Here is an 18,742-nt window from a genome sequence, read left to right on the forward strand (position 1 = left end):
TTTAGTTCTGCTTTAAACCATTTTAGGGGTCAAATGGGGAACAAACTCTTAAATTGGTGGCTAGTTGAAAGAATGTCTGCTCAGCCCCCACAGTAGTGATTAATCTGTGTTTACATGTCAAATTGTTCTTGCCCGAGATGAACGATCGGGCAAAAATCTGATGTGCACAACAGTCCCCCTACATTCATTGATCCATTCTGGTGATTGGGAACAACCACTATGCAAGTTAATGGAGGAGAACAGAGTGCTCAGGAGAGTGCCACTCCCTTCTCTCCCTCCTTCTCCCCACCACTGAATGGAAAGACGCTGTGTATATAGCAGTTGTTCATTCATCTCTCACTGGTAATGATCTTGAAAGATTGTGTACATAGTTTTAGGCCACATACATGGTAAATTTTTGTTGCTGGAAACAATCTTTTGTGAAAGAGTGACAGATGAACGAATGAGCGCCGTTCTGTTCTATAGAGGATAAAGGGGGGGGGGGGACAAGCAAGCGGCACCCAGCTGTGCTCTCCTACATAGGAGCGCACAGCAATAATTCCCCATTGGTTATTCACCAATCCACTGTGGCTAAATCATTGCTGGAAACAATCTTTTGTGAAAGAGTGAAATATGAACTAATTATCATAGTTCTGTTCTATAGAGGATAAGGGGGGGGGGGGGACAAGCAAGCGGCACCCCTCTGTGCTCTTCTCCACTGAACTCTACGGATTTACGGATTCGCAACGATGTGGAGTGACCACTGTACATATGTCAGATTCTTACTTAAGATGAGCCCAACTGTTCGTGTAAGATGAAAATCATCAGCACGGTGGCTCAGGGGTTAGCACTCTGGCCTTTGCAGCGCTAGGTCCCAGGTTCCATCCCCAGCCAGGACGTTATCAGGACGTTTGCAGGTTCTCGCCGTGTCTGCGTGGGTTTCCTCCGGGTACTCTGGTTTCCTCCCACATCCCAAAAACATGCAGTTAGGTTAACTGGCTTCTCCCTAAAATTTACCTTAGACTATAAAAATCACATATGACTATGGTAGGGACATTAGATTGTGAGCTCCTTTGAGGGACAGTTAGTGACATGACTATGTACAGTGCTGTGTAATATGATGGTGCCATATAAATACTGTATAATAATAATATAATGTGTGTATATAGCCTTAAGCCTCATACACACATGCATTAATTGTTGTTGGAAAGGATCTTTCACAATCCTTTCCAACGACTGGCGGTGCATGAATGAGTACTGTACATACAGCACTGTTCTGCTCTATGCAGGGGAGAGCGATGGAGTGGCACCCTGCTGCGTGCTCTCCCCCTTCCCTTGTATTGGAATCATTAGTTGTCCATCGTCCGTGGATCCGTCAGGATGGACGATGGATGACTGGTGCTGTACACATGCCAGATTCATGCCCAATTTTGTCCCTGAGCCAATTATCAGGCGAGAAGCGTTGGACATGTGTACGTAGCTTTAGACTAACACCTTTATAGATACTCAAAAACATCATTAGGGTCATGCAGCTGGCTCTACCAAGTGGTGTCATTCCCAGAACCATGCAGACGTCTTCATATGGGGGGGTCAGCCAGCCATAGCACCCTAGCTGACAATAGCTGCACGAGATGGAAAGGTGGAATACAACAGTATTATTATTAAAAAACAGGATTTATATAGCGCTAACATATTACGCAGCGCTGTACATTAAATAGGGGTTGCAAATGACAGACCAATACAGACAGTGACACAGGAGGAGAGGACCCTGCCCCGAAGAGCTTACAATCTAGAAGGTGGGGGAAGTAACACACAATATACTGCCATGAATTTATTTTTGTTATTAAACAGTTTTTCTTTAGCGCTGTACATTAAGTAGGGATGCACCAGGAAAGGAATTTTATGAACAAAGCAGAGATCTTCTTTCCAGGTGCACCGTGGCCACATCCTATCGGTTTAATCTGGAACTAGAGTGCTGTAATTGCTAAACTGAACATATAAAATTGAAAATAAACTTGTATAGATGGGAAAGATGTTAGATGAGGGGTGGCTGAATTTTGCTGAGGACCTCATAAGCTTTTATTATAAAACTTGGGATCTGACAATTCCTGCCAACATTCCCTGGTGGGAATCAATGATTGCCATTGAAACACATGGACCTGGAAGATTCCCACCAGGGAATGTTTGAGGGAATCTATGTTTTTTAAATATAGCCCTGTTGGTGATATAAAAATAGGTGTTTTGTTGCTAGGACAAAACAAACAATGGTTTTCCCCAATCTAAGGGCTTGTAGTGTCACAGAAACTGAGGGTAAAAGGTCTCCTGCGGCTACTATGAGAAATGACGGAACCAGGAACCGGCTAAACCAGCTCATTACAATGCTGGAAACTAAGAGCGTCAGCCATTGGACTGCTGACGTAGGGAGGAACATGGATGGAGCTCACTGCAATTGGCTGGAGGTAAAGACGTGGCTGGGTGAGAAGCCCCGCCTATCCGGTACTGACGTCATTTGGTGTAGCCAGCCTATTGCTGAGCTGTACTTCTACAGACAGGAATCTACACCCGGATACCGAGAGCTGCGGCCTGGGAGAGCCTGATACCGACAGAGAGGTGAGGGGGACCAGGCCGGGGAGACACATACACCGATAGGGGGAAGGGAGGGGGTCCGAGCGTGGGAGGGTATGGTATGGACAGAGAGAAAGGAATACGGGGGACTGAGCCTGGGAGAGGCTTCCTGCACTGTGTGTATGGAGGGGGAGTGGAAGCCTACAGTGTATATGGGAAAGAGGGAGTATATCTATCCATATATATATATATATATACATATTGTATTATACATAATATATTATACATAATATAACACACATATATATATGGGCAGCCTGAAGTATCTACAATGTGTGTGTCTATGTCTATATTTTATATATATATATAAATATATATTAGGTCTATAAAGTGCTTCATACAATATATGCTGTGTATATAGTACATTGTGGGCAGATGCTGTGTAGATATGGTGTATATAAAATACAGTGTGTATGTATAGTGGCAGAAGCTGTGTACGTTGTGAAGAGATGGCGTTTATGGTGTGTAGTGAAAATATCATAGGAGAGAAAAAAGACTCTTAGGCAAAAAGTATCTGTAATTATAGTATGAAGACCATGTTAGTACAATCATGCTTATGTGGCTCAACTCAAACAGTAATGAGTAACAAGTGATCATGAGTGACAAGTAAAAAATCAAAACAAGGTCTCATGCATACCGGTAGTAGCAGACAAAAAAAATGTAAGGAGAATGTTGTTTCTATAATTGATGTGTTTCGCCCTATGGCTTCCTCAGGGGAGTGCAGAGACTTGATATGTGTAAGGATAAGTATAGTACTCTTGTAGGTAAATGAATTGTTTACACAATACCTGTAGGTAACTGAATTGTGATTATGTAAAAAGACCATAAGTAAAGAATGAGTATGAGTGGGTGACCTATGAGACTGTCCCAAAGTGTGGGGATGCTTGAATGTAAGCAGGTAATAATATTTCTAATGAGGTTAAATGGGGGCTTACTGAGTTATGCTTGAATTAGAAATTAGGAGGTTCTGGCTGTAGATAGTTAATACAGACAGATGGGTGCTACAGTTTTTGGAGTAAGAAAAGAAAATGTTAGGTTTGCAGACTGCTTATAATGAGAAATATGTGAAAATTAATTAAATGAGGTATTGGTTAACACTTACAGGATTGTTGGAGAATATTCCAAATAAGGATTTATATATAAAATTAGGTTGTGGAATGTGTGTTAGAACCTAGATACCCCAAACACAAGATTAGTGAAGGGTAGGGGGGTGTACGTTGCGGGGAGATGCTGTGTAGTGTGTCTATGGTCTTATGGGAGAAAATTATGTGAACAAGGTGTGTGTGTGTGTGTGTATATATATATATATATATATATATATATATATTATGGTACTTTGGGAGGCAGAGGCTCGGTACAGTCTATAAAGGGCTGCTGTACAGTAAATTTTGTAGCTTCACTAATTAGGATGATCTTAAGGAGATAGACAAAGATAATTTTGCTGCTGTTACTTCCTTTAGCCAAAAAGATAGGGCAGACTCTAGTACACTCTCTGGTCCTTTCTCTGTTTAACCCTAAACGAAACATGAGCACTAGGTGTTCACAGAGATAGAATCTGGCTTGGCTTCTGTGCACCACAAACACAACAATAGGATACATGCAGAGCAGACATTCCCAGTTACACAATTAAGTAAAGGTGAAGGAATTGTGTGCTGTGATCAGTGTACCACACCTGTGCCACCTTTCTGCCTGCTTATCAGTTGTGGTCTTTTTTTTTTTTTTTTTTTTATAGGTGGCTTTTCATAGAATTTTCTTTAACATGCTAATTTGTTGAACACAGACATTGTTCTCCTGATCTAGACATGCAGATATGGAGGGTATTCTGTTTCAAATTAGCCCTGCGGGTGTGCAGAAACTTAAACCTTGATAGTGTTTGTTTCACACGTTGGCTACATAATCCCATTATGTGTACATCAGACCTGAATAGAAATCTCTAATCAGAAGATGGCTATAAGTATAACACCATAATGCCATCTCTGCTTGATATGACCAAAAAATGTCAATCAGCAGCTTATGTTTGTGAAAAGATCAGGGTTGGCCTTTGATACCCTCTTGTACACGCTAGTCACTTAAAAAGATTTCATTATCAGTCCCTGTTCTGCCACGGAAGCAGCTTAGTAAAGATACAAAGTACAGCTACTTCTCTCTTCACCAAGGCTTGTATTGTACTACTATTTCCAAAGACCCACACTTGTAACGTGTCACTTTGCTTTCTACGTTTAGCTGTTGTATTGGTTGTTAGGTATATATATATATATATAGTCTTCTGTTTCATAATTCTTATTTAAAAAACGTTTTTTTACAAAATACAAAAATGTATAGAAATGCATAATATGAAGTTACATTCATGAAGTAACATTTGACCTTTCTGATTATTTACCTGGTCAGTTAGTGGTTCCAAAGAACTGCAAACATGTACAAGATTCTCCCCTTACTATCATTATCACATTGGTGTACTTTCGATTGATATCAATCAAATGTCCGATCTCTCCACAAATGATAGAAATCTGCCGATGAATTCTTTTCAGTTTGATGGTTTTCTCTCATTAGAAATTAGATCAGAAATTAACATTTAAATCTGCTTTTGGAAATGTATGGTAACCCATAAATACCAGTCAAATTCCAGCAGTTCATTTGACCTATTGATGAAAGTTGGGTCATGTTCAAATACTATGGGTCATTTTACTTTACAGTATGTATTGCTGATATTACTCTTTGTATTCTTCAATTGGTGACAGACGGCAGACCTTGGCCAGGCTCTTTACCTACCTGTTTATTTTCTGTACTGGCTGCATGAGACCACTGCTGCCTTTGTGTCTCCTATGCTTCTCCTGTCCTGCATCATTTCTGTAAGGGCACTCTGCATCCTCTGTGATTGACTGGTTTGCTTGGGAGAAAGAAGTGGCAGTAGTTGTAGCTAGCAAGCACCAACACATGAGAGGGCAGAAAGCACATCATGGGCGCAGTGCCACGGAGTAGGGACAGTGACAGGAGAGAACCTGGATGCCACGACACATCACAGTGCTGCTTCAAACAGGTTGCATACCGCTGCTCCAGAGAGATACTTCTACTAAAGCGCCATTGTTTCGTTCTTTTTCATCTCAAGATACATGATAGCAGAGAACAGTATCAGATTTCCTATTCTTTCTATTATTTTCCTGATTGCTATTGTTTATCCATAGAAAGGCAGATAAAAATCTTAACAGTGCTCCTCCATAGGAATGAACATATATGGCCCGGTATTCTAAAACTGCATACACACAAGCAATTATTGTCATTGGAAAGGATTGTTCACTATCCTTTCCAACGACTAAGGACTGCACAATGCATGAACGAGTGCCGTACATACAGCACCATTCTGCTCTATGCAGAGGGGAGGGGTAGAACGAAGGTGCGGCACCCCGCTGCGCGTTCTCCCCCTTCCCTTGCATTGCGATCGTTTGTCGTCCATCGTCCGTGGATCCGCCAGGACAGTGGTTCGGACAGTGGAAGATGGGCACTGTACACATGCCAGATTCTCGTCCAATAACGGCCCTGAGCCGACTATCATTAGAACAAACCTGTAGACTCCATGTGCGCCATCTCTTGCACCCTGAATCGCAGTAACATGATAATTTTGATACTTTTCAGATTTGCTTTAAAGCCCCCTACCTAACAGGATACTCCTTTAATATGTTCCCTTCATTCATCAGAAGGGATAGAAAAAATTTTTTTAGGTATGTGACATGTGACTCTGTGAGAGCCCTTGTGCTTGGTCCTGTTCTGTCACATTTGGGCAGGGAAGCAGTCAGCCTGTGTAAGATCCAATCCGAGTTTCATCTTAGATTTACATGGATCTACATAGACTGTTTCCCCACAGCTGAATAGAGAATGGGAATAATCCAAATGGTGTTGTGTATATGCTATTAAAGGGGCTAATAAAGTGCATGGACAAAGCATAGATTCCTTTAAAATCTTTCTGGCTATTGTCAGTATGGTCACTAGGACACAAAGTACCGCTAAGCAAGGAGGGTTTTAATCACAGATTTTTATCTGTTTTGCAGCATTCCTGATTTCCCATGGCGACCTATCTGGAATTTATTCAGCAGAATGAAGAGCGAGATGGCGTGCGTTTCAGCTGGAATGTATGGCCCTCTAGTAGGCTGGAAGCTACAAGGATGGTTGTACCTTTGGGATGTCTCTTCACTCCATTAAAAGAGCGTCCAGACCTACCTCCTGTTCAGTATGAACCTGTTCTCTGCACAAGACCTACTTGCAAGGCAGTTCTCAATCCACTTTGGTAAGAAATAGCTTGTAAATGATCAACATTCTAAAGAACTGGCCACTATATTGTTATAGAGCAGTCCTAATGTAGTATGAAAACATTTACTCTGTTCAACTATTCTCAGATCTCATTCTCTAGAAAAACAAATATTTTAACTTGATTTGTTTTTGTAGTGCAATGAAACAAATAGTAGTGAAATAAATTATTTTTTTTGTAAGATTCCCTGCTTTACAAATAAACCCCTTAGTGTCACTACCACTTTTTGAGCTCTATTGATAGTGCAAGAGAATTTTCGGTCCATGTGTTTCAATAGCAGTAATTGATTCTCCACTAGGGAATGTTTCAGGGAATGCCAGATACACTGCTTTATAATAGGACCTATTTGTGTTTCCCAAAAAATGCTGTTGTGTTTCCACAAAGTACCAATTTATAAAGTACCAACATAATATACAGTGCTGTACAACTTATGTATTTTTTTTTATTATTTTTTTTAGCCAAGTTGACTACAGAGCCAAACTGTGGGCTTGCAACTTTTGCTTCCAGCGAAATCAGGTAAGCTTTAGTATAGTTACAAATTATGTTCGTTTTACAAAATGAAAGTGCTTTTTTTGAGTAAAAAATAGCATCCAGAAGATTTGTATAGAACAGCAGACAGACATTAGAAAAACAAAATCAAAATGCTGGGCACACCCCATTCAACTTCTTGCTGTATTCCTTTGTCACACACTAGTACTGAAGGTGTACGGGTGCAGACATGGGGTGGATGAAACCCTGTACTATGTAGTCACTTCCACTCTTCACATCATAAAGAATTAAGTCCACGTTAAGAGCTACGAAGGCTTAACAGACTGCAAGATATCACATTTTTGCACTGATGTAAATTGTTTAAACACTTTAAATGGAGGTAATTTGCCATTTTCAGAATGAAGTGGTATCTCCGGCCTGCATGTCATTTCCTTGTCTACCATTGTGATCACATGATTCAGGACCTGTGCCTAGAAATGTTATTGTACAGAATGCTGTTAGCTAAGCAAACCTGCTATATTAAGTTCATTCAAAGTTAGCTTTTTCTGTAAAAAGTGAGAAATTTTTCCCAGTGACTGCTGTGAGTTTACCTTCATTTTACAATCTGACTGTAAAATCATTGTACAGCTTGCTTTAGATTTACCAAAACGATGTAACATAAAGACCTATCTAAACTGTTCAATTATTCTGTATCAGTCCGGCAGAAAAAAAGTGACCATAGACATAGAGATTTGAGGTTGTTTTATTATAAGCAATTGCAAACAAAATTCTATCCTATATAAACCTTTAAATGATGCAACACACACAACATAGTATTATGTTGTAATAGTAATATAGTATTATAGCACAGTCTTAAATATCCTCAACTTTGTATATTCTTTTATCTTTTTAGTTTCCTCCTACATATGCCGGAATATCAGAAGTGAATCAGCCTGCAGAACTCATGCCTCAGTTCTCCACCATTGAGTACATTGTTCAGGTATATTTCTGCTCAAACAAGAGAAAATGTAACCTTTTTCAAGCTAACCTGTCATATGAAAAATATGTGACTGCCATTGCTAATTGTTTTCTGAAAATCCTAAGTGCCCGGATGTCATGTTAATTCAGCTTCTTTAAAGCTTTGAATCACTTGATGAAATCAAATTGACAAATCAGTTGTTTGCAGTTAACGTGCTGCACATTTTCCCTAGCTCAGTGATTCTAATATCTGTGATCCCCTTGCAGAAGATCCATAGGGACTATTTTGGGATAGCAGTGAGCTGTAATAATGCCAGCTGTCAAATGTGCTGCACAAGATCGCTAGATCTGAACCTGCCCTAAATGTCTGATAATATCAGGTGTGGCACAATAAAAATCTGTACTGTTGCCAAATAAAATGCACCTTGATTGAAAAAAATGTTGAAAACAGTTCCTGATCACTGTCTAGAAACCCAAGTTGTTTTACAACGTACAGATTTATTGAAAGAATGAACTAATGCTGCATCATTTGTCTCAAAAACTTCCTGTCCTGTGTAACACCCATAAAACACTTAATTTCTAATTGTTTATGCTCTGGGTTATTTTTCTGGGTTGAAATGACATCTAGCCTTTTCTTGCAGCGAGGTCCCCAGACTCCATTAATCTTCCTTTATGTGGTGGATACTTGTCTGGAGGAAGAGGACTTGCAGGCTCTTAAGGAATCGCTACAGATGTCCCTAAGTCTGCTTCCACCTGATGCTTTGGTTGGACTAATCACATTTGGCAGAATGGTACAAGTACATGAACTGAACTGTGATGGAATCTCTAAAAGCTATGTCTTCCGAGGAACCAAAGATCTCACTGCAAAGCAAATACAGGTAGGTGATTTTACGGTCAAATCATTTGCTTAATTTCAAGTTATTGAGGTACCTATTAGAGATAATAATCGAATAAGTTTTGCTTTGTCCTTTTGGTGGTGTTTGTCTGCAGTATTTATTTTTTTTTGCACTGAAATATTGTATTTGTTTTTTTTAGGATATGTTGGGACTTTCAAAACCAGCTGCTCCAGTGCAGCAAGGAAGACCAATGCAGCCTCAGGAACAGCCTTTCCTGTCAAGCAGGTAATGCTCTACCCCTGTGCTCTACTTGTCTGCTATTAATGTGCTTACCATTTTAGTCTGATGTGAAAAAAATGCCAATATCTTGGTAAAGCAAGGAAATAAGGTGTTTAAAGTAAAAGGTTTGTTAAAGTGGAACTAAATCCTTTTTATTCACCCCGCGGGTGCCAGTATAATTTTCTTCCTCATTCTTGTTTTGATCTTGAATGGCCAGGCCAAGATGACATAACTTGCATGTTCACAGTCAGTTTTTTTGGCCCAGCCTTTACAGGGGAAGCTGGGATGTGCCAGTTATCCCTAACCGTATGCTGGATACAGCGGCATTATAGAGCTGTTGGGTTTCAAAACGTATTGTACGCCTGTTCGTGTTTTAGCCACTGGGTTTTGGAGTTGCACGACCACTCCCATTACTGCGCTGCATTATATATATATATATATAATATCTTAAGTATAATCCTACTTTTAATCTCTCTCTTAGGTTTTTACAACCAGTTCACAAAATTGACATGAACCTCACAGACCTTCTTGGGGAATTGCAGCGTGATCCATGGCCTGTACCCCAGGGAAAAAGACCACTGAGATCCACAGGAGTAGCTTTGTCTATTGCAGTTGGTTTGTTGGAGGTAATTACAGGCCTTTGTTTTGGGTGGGGGATGGTTTAAATTCTCAGATTACCATTTCATTGATAATGACAAGTAAAGCTGAATGTTTGTAAGAGAACCTTTTTTTTTTTACTGGAAATCTATCATGTGTTAATTAAATTAGTATTTGAATTAAAGGGCACTGTAATACAAATGTATTAGTTTGTGTTCCATTTAGACTCTAGTTTGTATTTTTTTTACAGTGAAAAGCTTTATATTGAACGTGTTTTGTTGGCCAGTTGTAATTGTATTGATTGGTCTCTATAGGGAACCCTCCCAAACACTGGAGCCAGAATAATGCTGTTTACAGGAGGTCCGCCTACCCAAGGACCAGGCATGGTTGTCGGAGATGAACTGAAAACACCAATCCGTTCCTGGCATGATATAGAGAAGGATAATGCTCGCTTTATGAAAAAGGCTACCAAGGCATGAAAAGATTTTTTGTTTTCTGAAATATTCCTGTGGGTGGGAGAGGTCATTATGCTGTTGTTCAATAGCTGGTCTTTTTGCCTACACAAAAGAGGCTTGTAGTGTAATATTGATCTTTGTTCACTGAAGGGACCCTAGATCAAAAGTCATTGATCTGCAAGATAGAGATGTTCCTTGTTGGAGTTTAAAACACTTTAAGCATTATTCTCCTACATTCACTATTTTTGTTCACTGTCCAGCTAGCCACTGTTAGAGGAAATGGTCTATGAGGAAGGTTAAAAAAAATGTCCTTATAGCTGCTGTTGGCTTCTTTTATAAGGAGGTCCTTTTGTATTTGTTCTCACCTTGGTTTCTATAGCATTGCCAGTCCAACCTTTCAAGGCTGATGGCACCCTCGACAGTGCTTTTGTTATAACTTACCCTGAGTTTGGACATGTTGTACATTCATGGCTGACTGTCTCTGAAGTTTATGTACAGCTTAAAACAAACTATGCTGTACGAGCAAGCTTAAGGTAGGATGTTTATACTGTAAAATTATATTTGCCTTGTTTAAAAGTTACAATATTTTTTTTCTTTGTACAGCATTATGAGGGTTTGGCAAACCGATGTGCAGCTAATGGTCACTGCATTGACATTTATGCCTGTGCCTTGGACCAGACAGGTCTTTTGGAGATGAAATGCTGTTCTAATCTCACAGGGTATGCAATCACTACCGTACAATAACATTACGTACAGCTATACTCAGTTCACAATGTGGCATTATTTACAGCCTTTTATTTTTTTTGTATCTTTTAGAGGTCAGATTGTCATTGGAGATTCTTTCAATACATCTCTTTTCAAACAAACATTCCAAAGAGTTTTCAGCAAAGATTTAAATGGAGAATTCAAAATGGCCTTTGGTGCCAACCTTGAAGTTAAGGTAAGAATCTATCCAGTGAAATTATAATGTGTCTTTCTTTTAACCTAATGCTTAACTCTCCAACTATGATAAGGATAACTAGTTTTTATATAATGCTGTATTTAATAGATAAACATGAGTTTTTACTAGATTTACTAGGTTTACTAGATAGAATAGACCAAATATTTGTGTACTTATCAGACATGTGTAGACATAAGTCATCTCTGGACGTGTTAACCAATAAAATTCTCTGCACAAGTAGGTCCTAATCATAACAGAACTTTTGGGCTATTCCAAATCCCTCTCATAATCTACAGAGAAAAATCAATAGTTCACAAAAGTTTTGCTGTGGATTATATTTTGATGTAAATGTGAGAACTAAAGAATCTTTTTTGATGGGCTGCCATACAGTATCACAGCTGTACTGCACTCACTGTACACAGCTGTAGAGTTGCCCTAGCAGAGGGACAATAAGCAGGTTTAAGATTCATGAGAAGAATAACAAATGGGAATCACCTATATTACTAAACAAATAATTTACAGAGTGCTAATGTTTATACTTTACTTTTACTTTACTTCTATGCTTTTACTATACTTTTAGGTATATGCAGGTCTTTAAGTTTTTACATGTTATGTTTATGTATTTATTTATTTTTTTATAGACTTCAAGAGAGTTGAAATTATCTGGTGCTATTGGTCCCTGTGTTTCCCTAAATGTGAAGAGTCCATGCATTTCAGAAAATGTAAGTTCTGATTATTCACATTTCTTTGCTTCAGTTTCTTGTTTTTACAGTAAGAGAATGCAATTTTGTTGTAGCTTGTATTGTTCTGTTAAAATTTTTATAAATACTCCAGCTCTAGTTGTATCTGTGCATAGTATACTGATGCAAAGTTTAATTTGCTGGTAGTTTTAATGTATGAACAAAGGTCACATTCCTTAAGGACTACCCATAGTTATATTTGGCCCAATCTGCCCAGTTACAATATTTTCAGAAACATGTCTCCCCAGCTGCTCTGGAAAATCACTCAAAAGATACTTGCAGTACCAGTCATCTTGAAATACAATAAATGTGCTCCGTATGCTTATGCTAAAGTTGTTTTACAGGTTAAATTTGTGGTGGTCAAATCTGGTCTGGTATCCTCATTTTTTTGCTTATGACTAGCTTAACAGCCATATTCTTTGTAATTATTCCCAAATATTGAACTATAATACAAAAAACACAACTTATTTAAATGACTACATTAAAAAATGACTAATTCCCTTATCTACAAATGGTTTATGCTAAATTATACATTTATGATGTGTTTTTAGGAATTGGGAGTTGGTGGAACATGTCAGTGGAAAATCTGCAGCCTTGATCCAACAACAACACTTGCAATTTATTTTGAAGTAGTGAATCAGGTATGTTTATGTGTGTTTTTATATGATGGAGAACACACCAGGGTGGGGGGTAACACTTAATTCACCAGTGTAGTTGGTGAACAGAGCTAGAAACAGCAGCTGGCAGATGTTCTGATTGGCGTTCCAAAGTCATACAAAAAGCCACTGAGTTGGTCAACATAACAGATTCTATTTTGGGGCAGAATTACCCTTTTTGGCATATACATGGTGTGAATAAAAGAAAATGCAAAATACTCTGTCACAAAAGTAGTGCTTTTCTCCTTTGTTTTTTGGGGTTGGTCATTCATGTACCTGGCTTATATATAGAGTGGAACCTTCAAGAATTTATAATTATTGCATTACCCATCCCCAACTTGATTGTTATTCATAAGAGCTAGACATGGATTTTAAAGTAAATTGATGAATTCTGATGTATTTGTTTACAAGAAACATCAGACCCATCATCAAGATCAGTGTTGAACCCAGACATTTTTTAGGCTGGGTGGGAAGAAATTGTAGGCGGGTGGCAACACTTCTATTGTGACCCAGCTCCTCAGTAACCAACCAATAACAGGCAGGTGGTTACTGAAAAGTGCCGGGTGGTGCGCCTGGCTAAAAGGGACTGGGCAGAACACTGAGGACGTATTGTTAAAAGCTGCATTTCCAAAGCGCTTGCAAAGACATCGGACCACACCAAACATTGACATAACCTATTTCATTAGGTACAGAATACAATAGACAGTAAAAGGTTCCTTTTTATAGTCTTACCTCCACATTTCTGTTACAACAGTTGTGCAGTAGGTCTAAATTTTACTGTACAGGCCAGAGAGTTTTACTTTGCTGCCCAGTGCAGCCAGTAATCTTAATACCATATAGTGGTGGCACAAGACGTTGTACCCCATGAAAATTTGTTGACCTGACATTTAAGTGTGTTGGTAATCCTCAGCAGGGACAAAAACTCCAATAAAAAGAATTTGAATTTGCAATTAAATTTAACTGAAAACTGCTATTACTTACACTATCTATTACAATTACACCATCTATTACAATTATATTAGTTTAGTAAATATTTTAAAGCCAATTGTTTCTCTTTAGCACAATGCACCAATCCCTCAGGGCGGCCGTGGCGCTGTTCAGTTTGTCACACAGTACCAGCATTCCAGCACACAGAAACGCATTCGCGTCACCACAATTGCCAGGAAGTAAGTGATTTTTTTTTTTCTGCTGTCTTCTTTACTTTGTGCATCTAACACGGAATCATTTAAACTCACACTTTTTTGTCTTTAGCTGGGCAGATGCTCAGACACAGCTTCAGCACATCGAGGCAGCTTTTGATCAGGAAGCTGCTGCAGTCCTAATGGCTCGTCTGGGAGTATATAGAGCAGAAACAGAGGAAGGACCAGATGTTCTCCGATGGTTGGATAGACAACTCATCAGACTTGTAAGTTCCACTGACTTTTAAATAGCTAGTTTAGCTTTTTAAAAACATGGGGTTTTTCACATTAGAACCATAATGATTCTTAAATTTTGTCTGTGTAATGAAAGTGCAGTGTAGATTTTTTTTTAATTATTTTTTTTTAACTTTGATACTACATTCTCTTTTCCGTTTACCAGTTTTGCAAATAAGCATCTTTCGAGCTACAATTATTTCTTCTTTTTCACATATGTTGGTAAAACATATCATCAAAATCATGACACAGAATAACACTCCAGTTGACTTTTGAGTCAGAATTGCAGGTTTAGCATTGTGTGTTCTGACTAGACATCTAATTAGTCAAACATTTGTATAGGTGCATCATTGAAATTGAATTCTTGTATTGTTTTTAATAGTGCCAGAAATTTGGCCAGTACAACAAAGATGACCCAACTTCCTTCAGACTCTCAGACTCCTTCTCTCTTTATCCCCAGGTAAGAATGATATAGCATGTCACATGTTGACACAGTTAATGAAAATCTGTAGAATGTTGAATTTTAACAACCATTTTAATTATATATCATATAAATAATATTAATGTAATAATATTGTCTTCATTAAAATTAAACAGTTCATGTTCCACCTGAGAAGATCACCATTCCTGCAAGTATTTAACAACAGTCCAGATGAGTCCTCTTACTACAGACATCACTTTGCTAGACAAGACCTGACCCAGTCTCTTATAATGATCCAGCCTATCCTCTACTCTTACTCTTTCTATGGACCACCAGAGGTAAGAATGGAACCTTAAAAGATGATATTCAAATAGTCTGAATTTTTTATACTACACATTTACACCTGCTATGTTTTTGTTTCAGCCTGTGCTGTTGGACAGCAGTAGCATTTTACCAGACAGGATTCTACTTATGGACACCTTCTTCCAGATTGTCATCTACCTTGGAGAGGTAAGTTAATGGTATGAATCAACCAGATTTAGAATTGGTTGATTTAGCTTTTTACCAACCATCCGGATCTGTTTTTCCAGTTTGAGAGGACACTTACAGGAAACTGTTAGCTCCTTGTGATTCTCAGATCTGTAATGTATAAATCTTGTCACCAGGTGTTCATGTGTATTTTTTGCTATAACTTTATATCCTTACCAGGATCTTTCTGCATGCATTTTACAATATGGGAGTCCAGTAAATGGCTATATTAAATGAAACCAATCTGTAAACATTTATTTTTATTTAGTTAAGTCAACTTGTGGAATGTATTCTGATGCAAGATTTAAAATGAGTACATAAAATGTTTCCTTTACTCTGGGCCCTTTACTATATTGGTTACTTTTTCATTCATATTGATATTTTTTTCCTACACTCATCTAAAAAAACATTCACTACATTCTCTAGTAGGCTACCTGGTTTTAATGCTTATGGGTATTATGGTATTCCCCCAGACAATTGCACAGTGGCGTAAAGCTGGTTACCAAGACATGCCGGAGTATGAGAATTTCAAACACCTTCTCCAGGCACCACTGGATGATGCCCAAGAAATCTTGACAAGCAGATTTCCAATGCCTCGTTACATCAATACAGAGCATGGAGGCAGCCAAGTAAGTTTTTATGTTTTGTTTTTTTGCTTTAAAATGAAAAGGGTTATTCAAAGTTAAAATTTAGAACTTCTGCACATCCCGATTAAATAAAGGTTGGAGACTAATATCAATCTATAATTCTGCTTAAGCTGTCCAAATTAGAAGGAAAGCTGGTGAGGATTTATGATTTGAAGGTATCCACCTACTCATAACCTGAATATGCTCAATGCATTTGCAAACTTGTGTCCAGAAAATAGCAATTGTTTACTGAGAGTTCACTTTCACATTGGGACAGACAAAAAAAAGTTCATAGTAAAGTAGAGAAGTCAGTAAGTTCCAACACAGCCTTAGGGGTAGGGGCAAATGTTCTAGTCTCTGGATCAGGGGTCGGCCCAAGATACAGCCTAGTTGGTAGTTCGTTCCGGCTTAACACCCCCTGGCCGATCCGGCCTAATGCCGCCAGGGGGCGTTAGAAACTAGCGGAGCCGCCGGAGCTCTGGTGCCGCCCCCTTGCTGTGACTCCCCTATTTACCACGGCAGGCCTGATACCTCTGCGGTAGATAGGGAATGCTCCCTGAAGGTAAATCCCTCTCCCCTGCAATGCGTACGGAGGAATAAGATTTCACTTCAGGGGACGTTCCCTGATGGGGGCCGGAGCCATTAGAGCAGGACTCAGAGTCTGGCCTAGTGTGCTCCCAGCCATCCCTGAAATGGCCTAGTGGCCATAAAAGTTTGTGGATCCCTGCTCTAGAGAAATAAAGAAGTCACCAGTTACTCAATAATTATGTAAAGTGATCAAGGTCTGTCGTTGAATATGTATATATGCTTCTTACTTCAGCTGCTCTGTTTTATTTTTACCAATGAAAAAAAACACTGAAATATCATTTTTATCAGACTTCTGTGCACACCTTTTTCCATAAATTTTGTTCAAAGTCATTTGATAAATTCACCTGATTAAAAATTCTGTAGTAAAGCTATTTCAACCTTTCTAAAGCCAGTTTAAACTGTAATATAAAAATAGGTTTTCTCTAAACAGAATGCTCAAAGCTAAAAAAAATCACTTATGTTACCGTAATTCTACATTTCTTACATTTATCTTGTAGGCAAGATTCCTTCTTTCCAAGGTGAACCCATCACAGACACACAACAATCTGTACAACTGGGGACAGGTAAGCTGGACTATAAATTAAAAAGTTCATGTGTCACTGAAAAATGTTTTTAATTTGTTGTCAGCCTTGCACAAAAGCCAGTGTTGGTAAAATCTATCATATATAGTGAAAATATTACTCTAAGACTTTTTGCAAGAGCATATTCTTTAAAATTGATTGTTGAAAATAAAGAACGTGGCCATAGATATTCTTCTGGTGAATATTTGTGTTTACACTTACTCCAAAGAATTTTTTTTTTTTTTTTTCACTTAATCCAGTTTTCATCACAATTTAGCACTTAAAATAGTCTAATAACCCATTTAGGATGTAGTAATCCTGAAGTACAAAAAGACCACAATATAGAATAAGATATACACTACCCAAATAAACCACGTAGCAGTATGCATGGATGAACCCTACATCTTACAAAGTATACAGTGCAGACACAGAGAGGTATCGGTTACAGCTTTTAGTTCCTCTGCTTCTCCCTAATGCAAGTCAAATCTAGCTTACTCTCCCCTACCCTTCACTGTTAATGTGAAGTTACCACTATAATGAACGTCCTCATTGACCTTAAGGTATGCGTGAAAGGTAGGAGGAACGCACATAAAGCTTGCAGACTTCTAGTGAGTTTACACACTGCCTCATCGTTACCCATGTTTTATATAATTGCAGAATTCTTTATCTGTATATATTTCATTCATTCACTAAAGAAACTGCCTAATGTACTTACTATATGTGCCAATTGTTTTAGATCTTTCCATTTACAGTCTTTCTTTCTGTACTCTAGGAATCCGGAGCACCAATCCTTACTGATGATGTCAGTCTCCAAGTTTTTATGGATCACTTGAAAAAATTAGCAGTTTCCACAGCATCCTAAATTCCTATTAGATGGAAATGCTTCATCTATACAACTGTACAATGAACCACCATTTTTAGAAAAGAAAAACATTCCCCCCTTACCTTTAGTTCAGGGAACTAATCAAAGTTTTATCTAAAGAAGAAGTTGTAGCTTATCATTGTAGTACTTTTAGGTTTAATTTATTTTGTGTGTCATTTACAACATAACAGTCTAGAATGTTAACAATAATTGTATATATTCAGAATACAGTGATAATGCTGTGTTTTTTTTTTTTTTCAATATTTTTTTCCTCTGCATAAGCTGTACAACCAAATTCATAGTAAATTCTAATGTGAAAAACGCATCTGTTTTGTGTGGAAAAAGAAATGAATGAATGTTAAAAACAAAATACATAATTACAAATGTATATGTAGCTCCAAACGTTTATTGTATGTTAATTATCTCTGATATAGTTTTATAAAACTACAACTTATTCTGTAAAAACAAATGTTTGTTTGTTTTCTTATGTTCTCCCTTTGTTTTTATCATATACACATGCACGTCAGAAGTATCAGGAAAAAAAATCTAAATCTGAAAAACAGATACAATATATTGATTTCTGTTATCTCAACTTTTACAGCCAAATCCCAGGTCATCATCTCGGGTAGACTTAAAGGTTGTTTGGCTCTTTGATCTCTTTTATCTGTGTAAGACGCTTAATATAGATGTCATTCTCTGACCCCTGTACTGTGTTGGTTTCATGTCTGCAGTATCCAGCTTCACTGCTCTGAGTTAAGTAAATAGTATCTACCACTATAGTCTTATTACACAGTAATACTGCCTTTTAAATTAGAACCAAACCTGTGTTACTCACATGTTCCTGTTCCCTCCCAGAACTCCACCATTTTCTTTCTTCTCTTCAGGCAGGAAG

At 38.2% G+C, this 18,742-nt stretch overlaps 1 protein-coding gene across 1 annotated transcript; it reads left to right on the forward strand.

Annotated features, from left to right (window-relative positions):
• The first annotated feature begins 2,482 nt into the window (after window positions 1–2,482).
• SEC23B (SEC23 homolog B, COPII coat complex component) lies at window positions 2,483–18,319 on the forward strand. The gene is made up of 20 exons (XM_072409470.1): window positions 2,483–2,589; window positions 6,648–6,883; window positions 7,363–7,420; window positions 8,286–8,372; window positions 8,992–9,228; window positions 9,386–9,471; window positions 9,947–10,091; window positions 10,377–10,535; window positions 11,121–11,236; window positions 11,334–11,457; window positions 12,099–12,179; window positions 12,749–12,838; window positions 13,913–14,019; window positions 14,105–14,258; window positions 14,648–14,725; window positions 14,863–15,024; window positions 15,110–15,196; window positions 15,688–15,843; window positions 16,926–16,991; window positions 17,761–18,319. Exons 2-20 carry the CDS (start codon window positions 6,663–6,665, stop codon window positions 17,848–17,850), a joined length of 2,304 nt encoding a protein of 767 aa, XP_072265571.1. The 5' UTR covers window positions 2,483–2,589; window positions 6,648–6,662; the 3' UTR covers window positions 17,851–18,319.
• The last annotated feature ends 423 nt before the right edge of the window (window positions 18,320–18,742 follow it).

Source organism: Pyxicephalus adspersus, chromosome 4 (genome assembly GCF_032062135.1).
Source record: "Pyxicephalus adspersus chromosome 4, UCB_Pads_2.0, whole genome shotgun sequence".
NCBI lineage: Eukaryota > Metazoa > Chordata > Amphibia > Anura > Pyxicephalidae > Pyxicephalus > Pyxicephalus adspersus.

Excerpts from the sequence above, each read along its gene's own strand:
- SEC23B (XM_072409470.1), top strand. The coding sequence starts at position 6,663 with ATGGCGACCTATCTGGAATTTATTCAGCAGAATGAAGAGCGAGATGGC. Across the intron at positions 15,197-15,687 it reads TTGTCATCTACCTTGGAGAG|ACAATTGCACAGTGGCGTAA; the intron begins GTAAGTTAATGG and ends GTATTCCCCCAG. Across the intron at positions 16,992-17,760 it reads ATCTGTACAACTGGGGACAG|GAATCCGGAGCACCAATCCT; the intron begins GTAAGCTGGACT and ends TCTGTACTCTAG.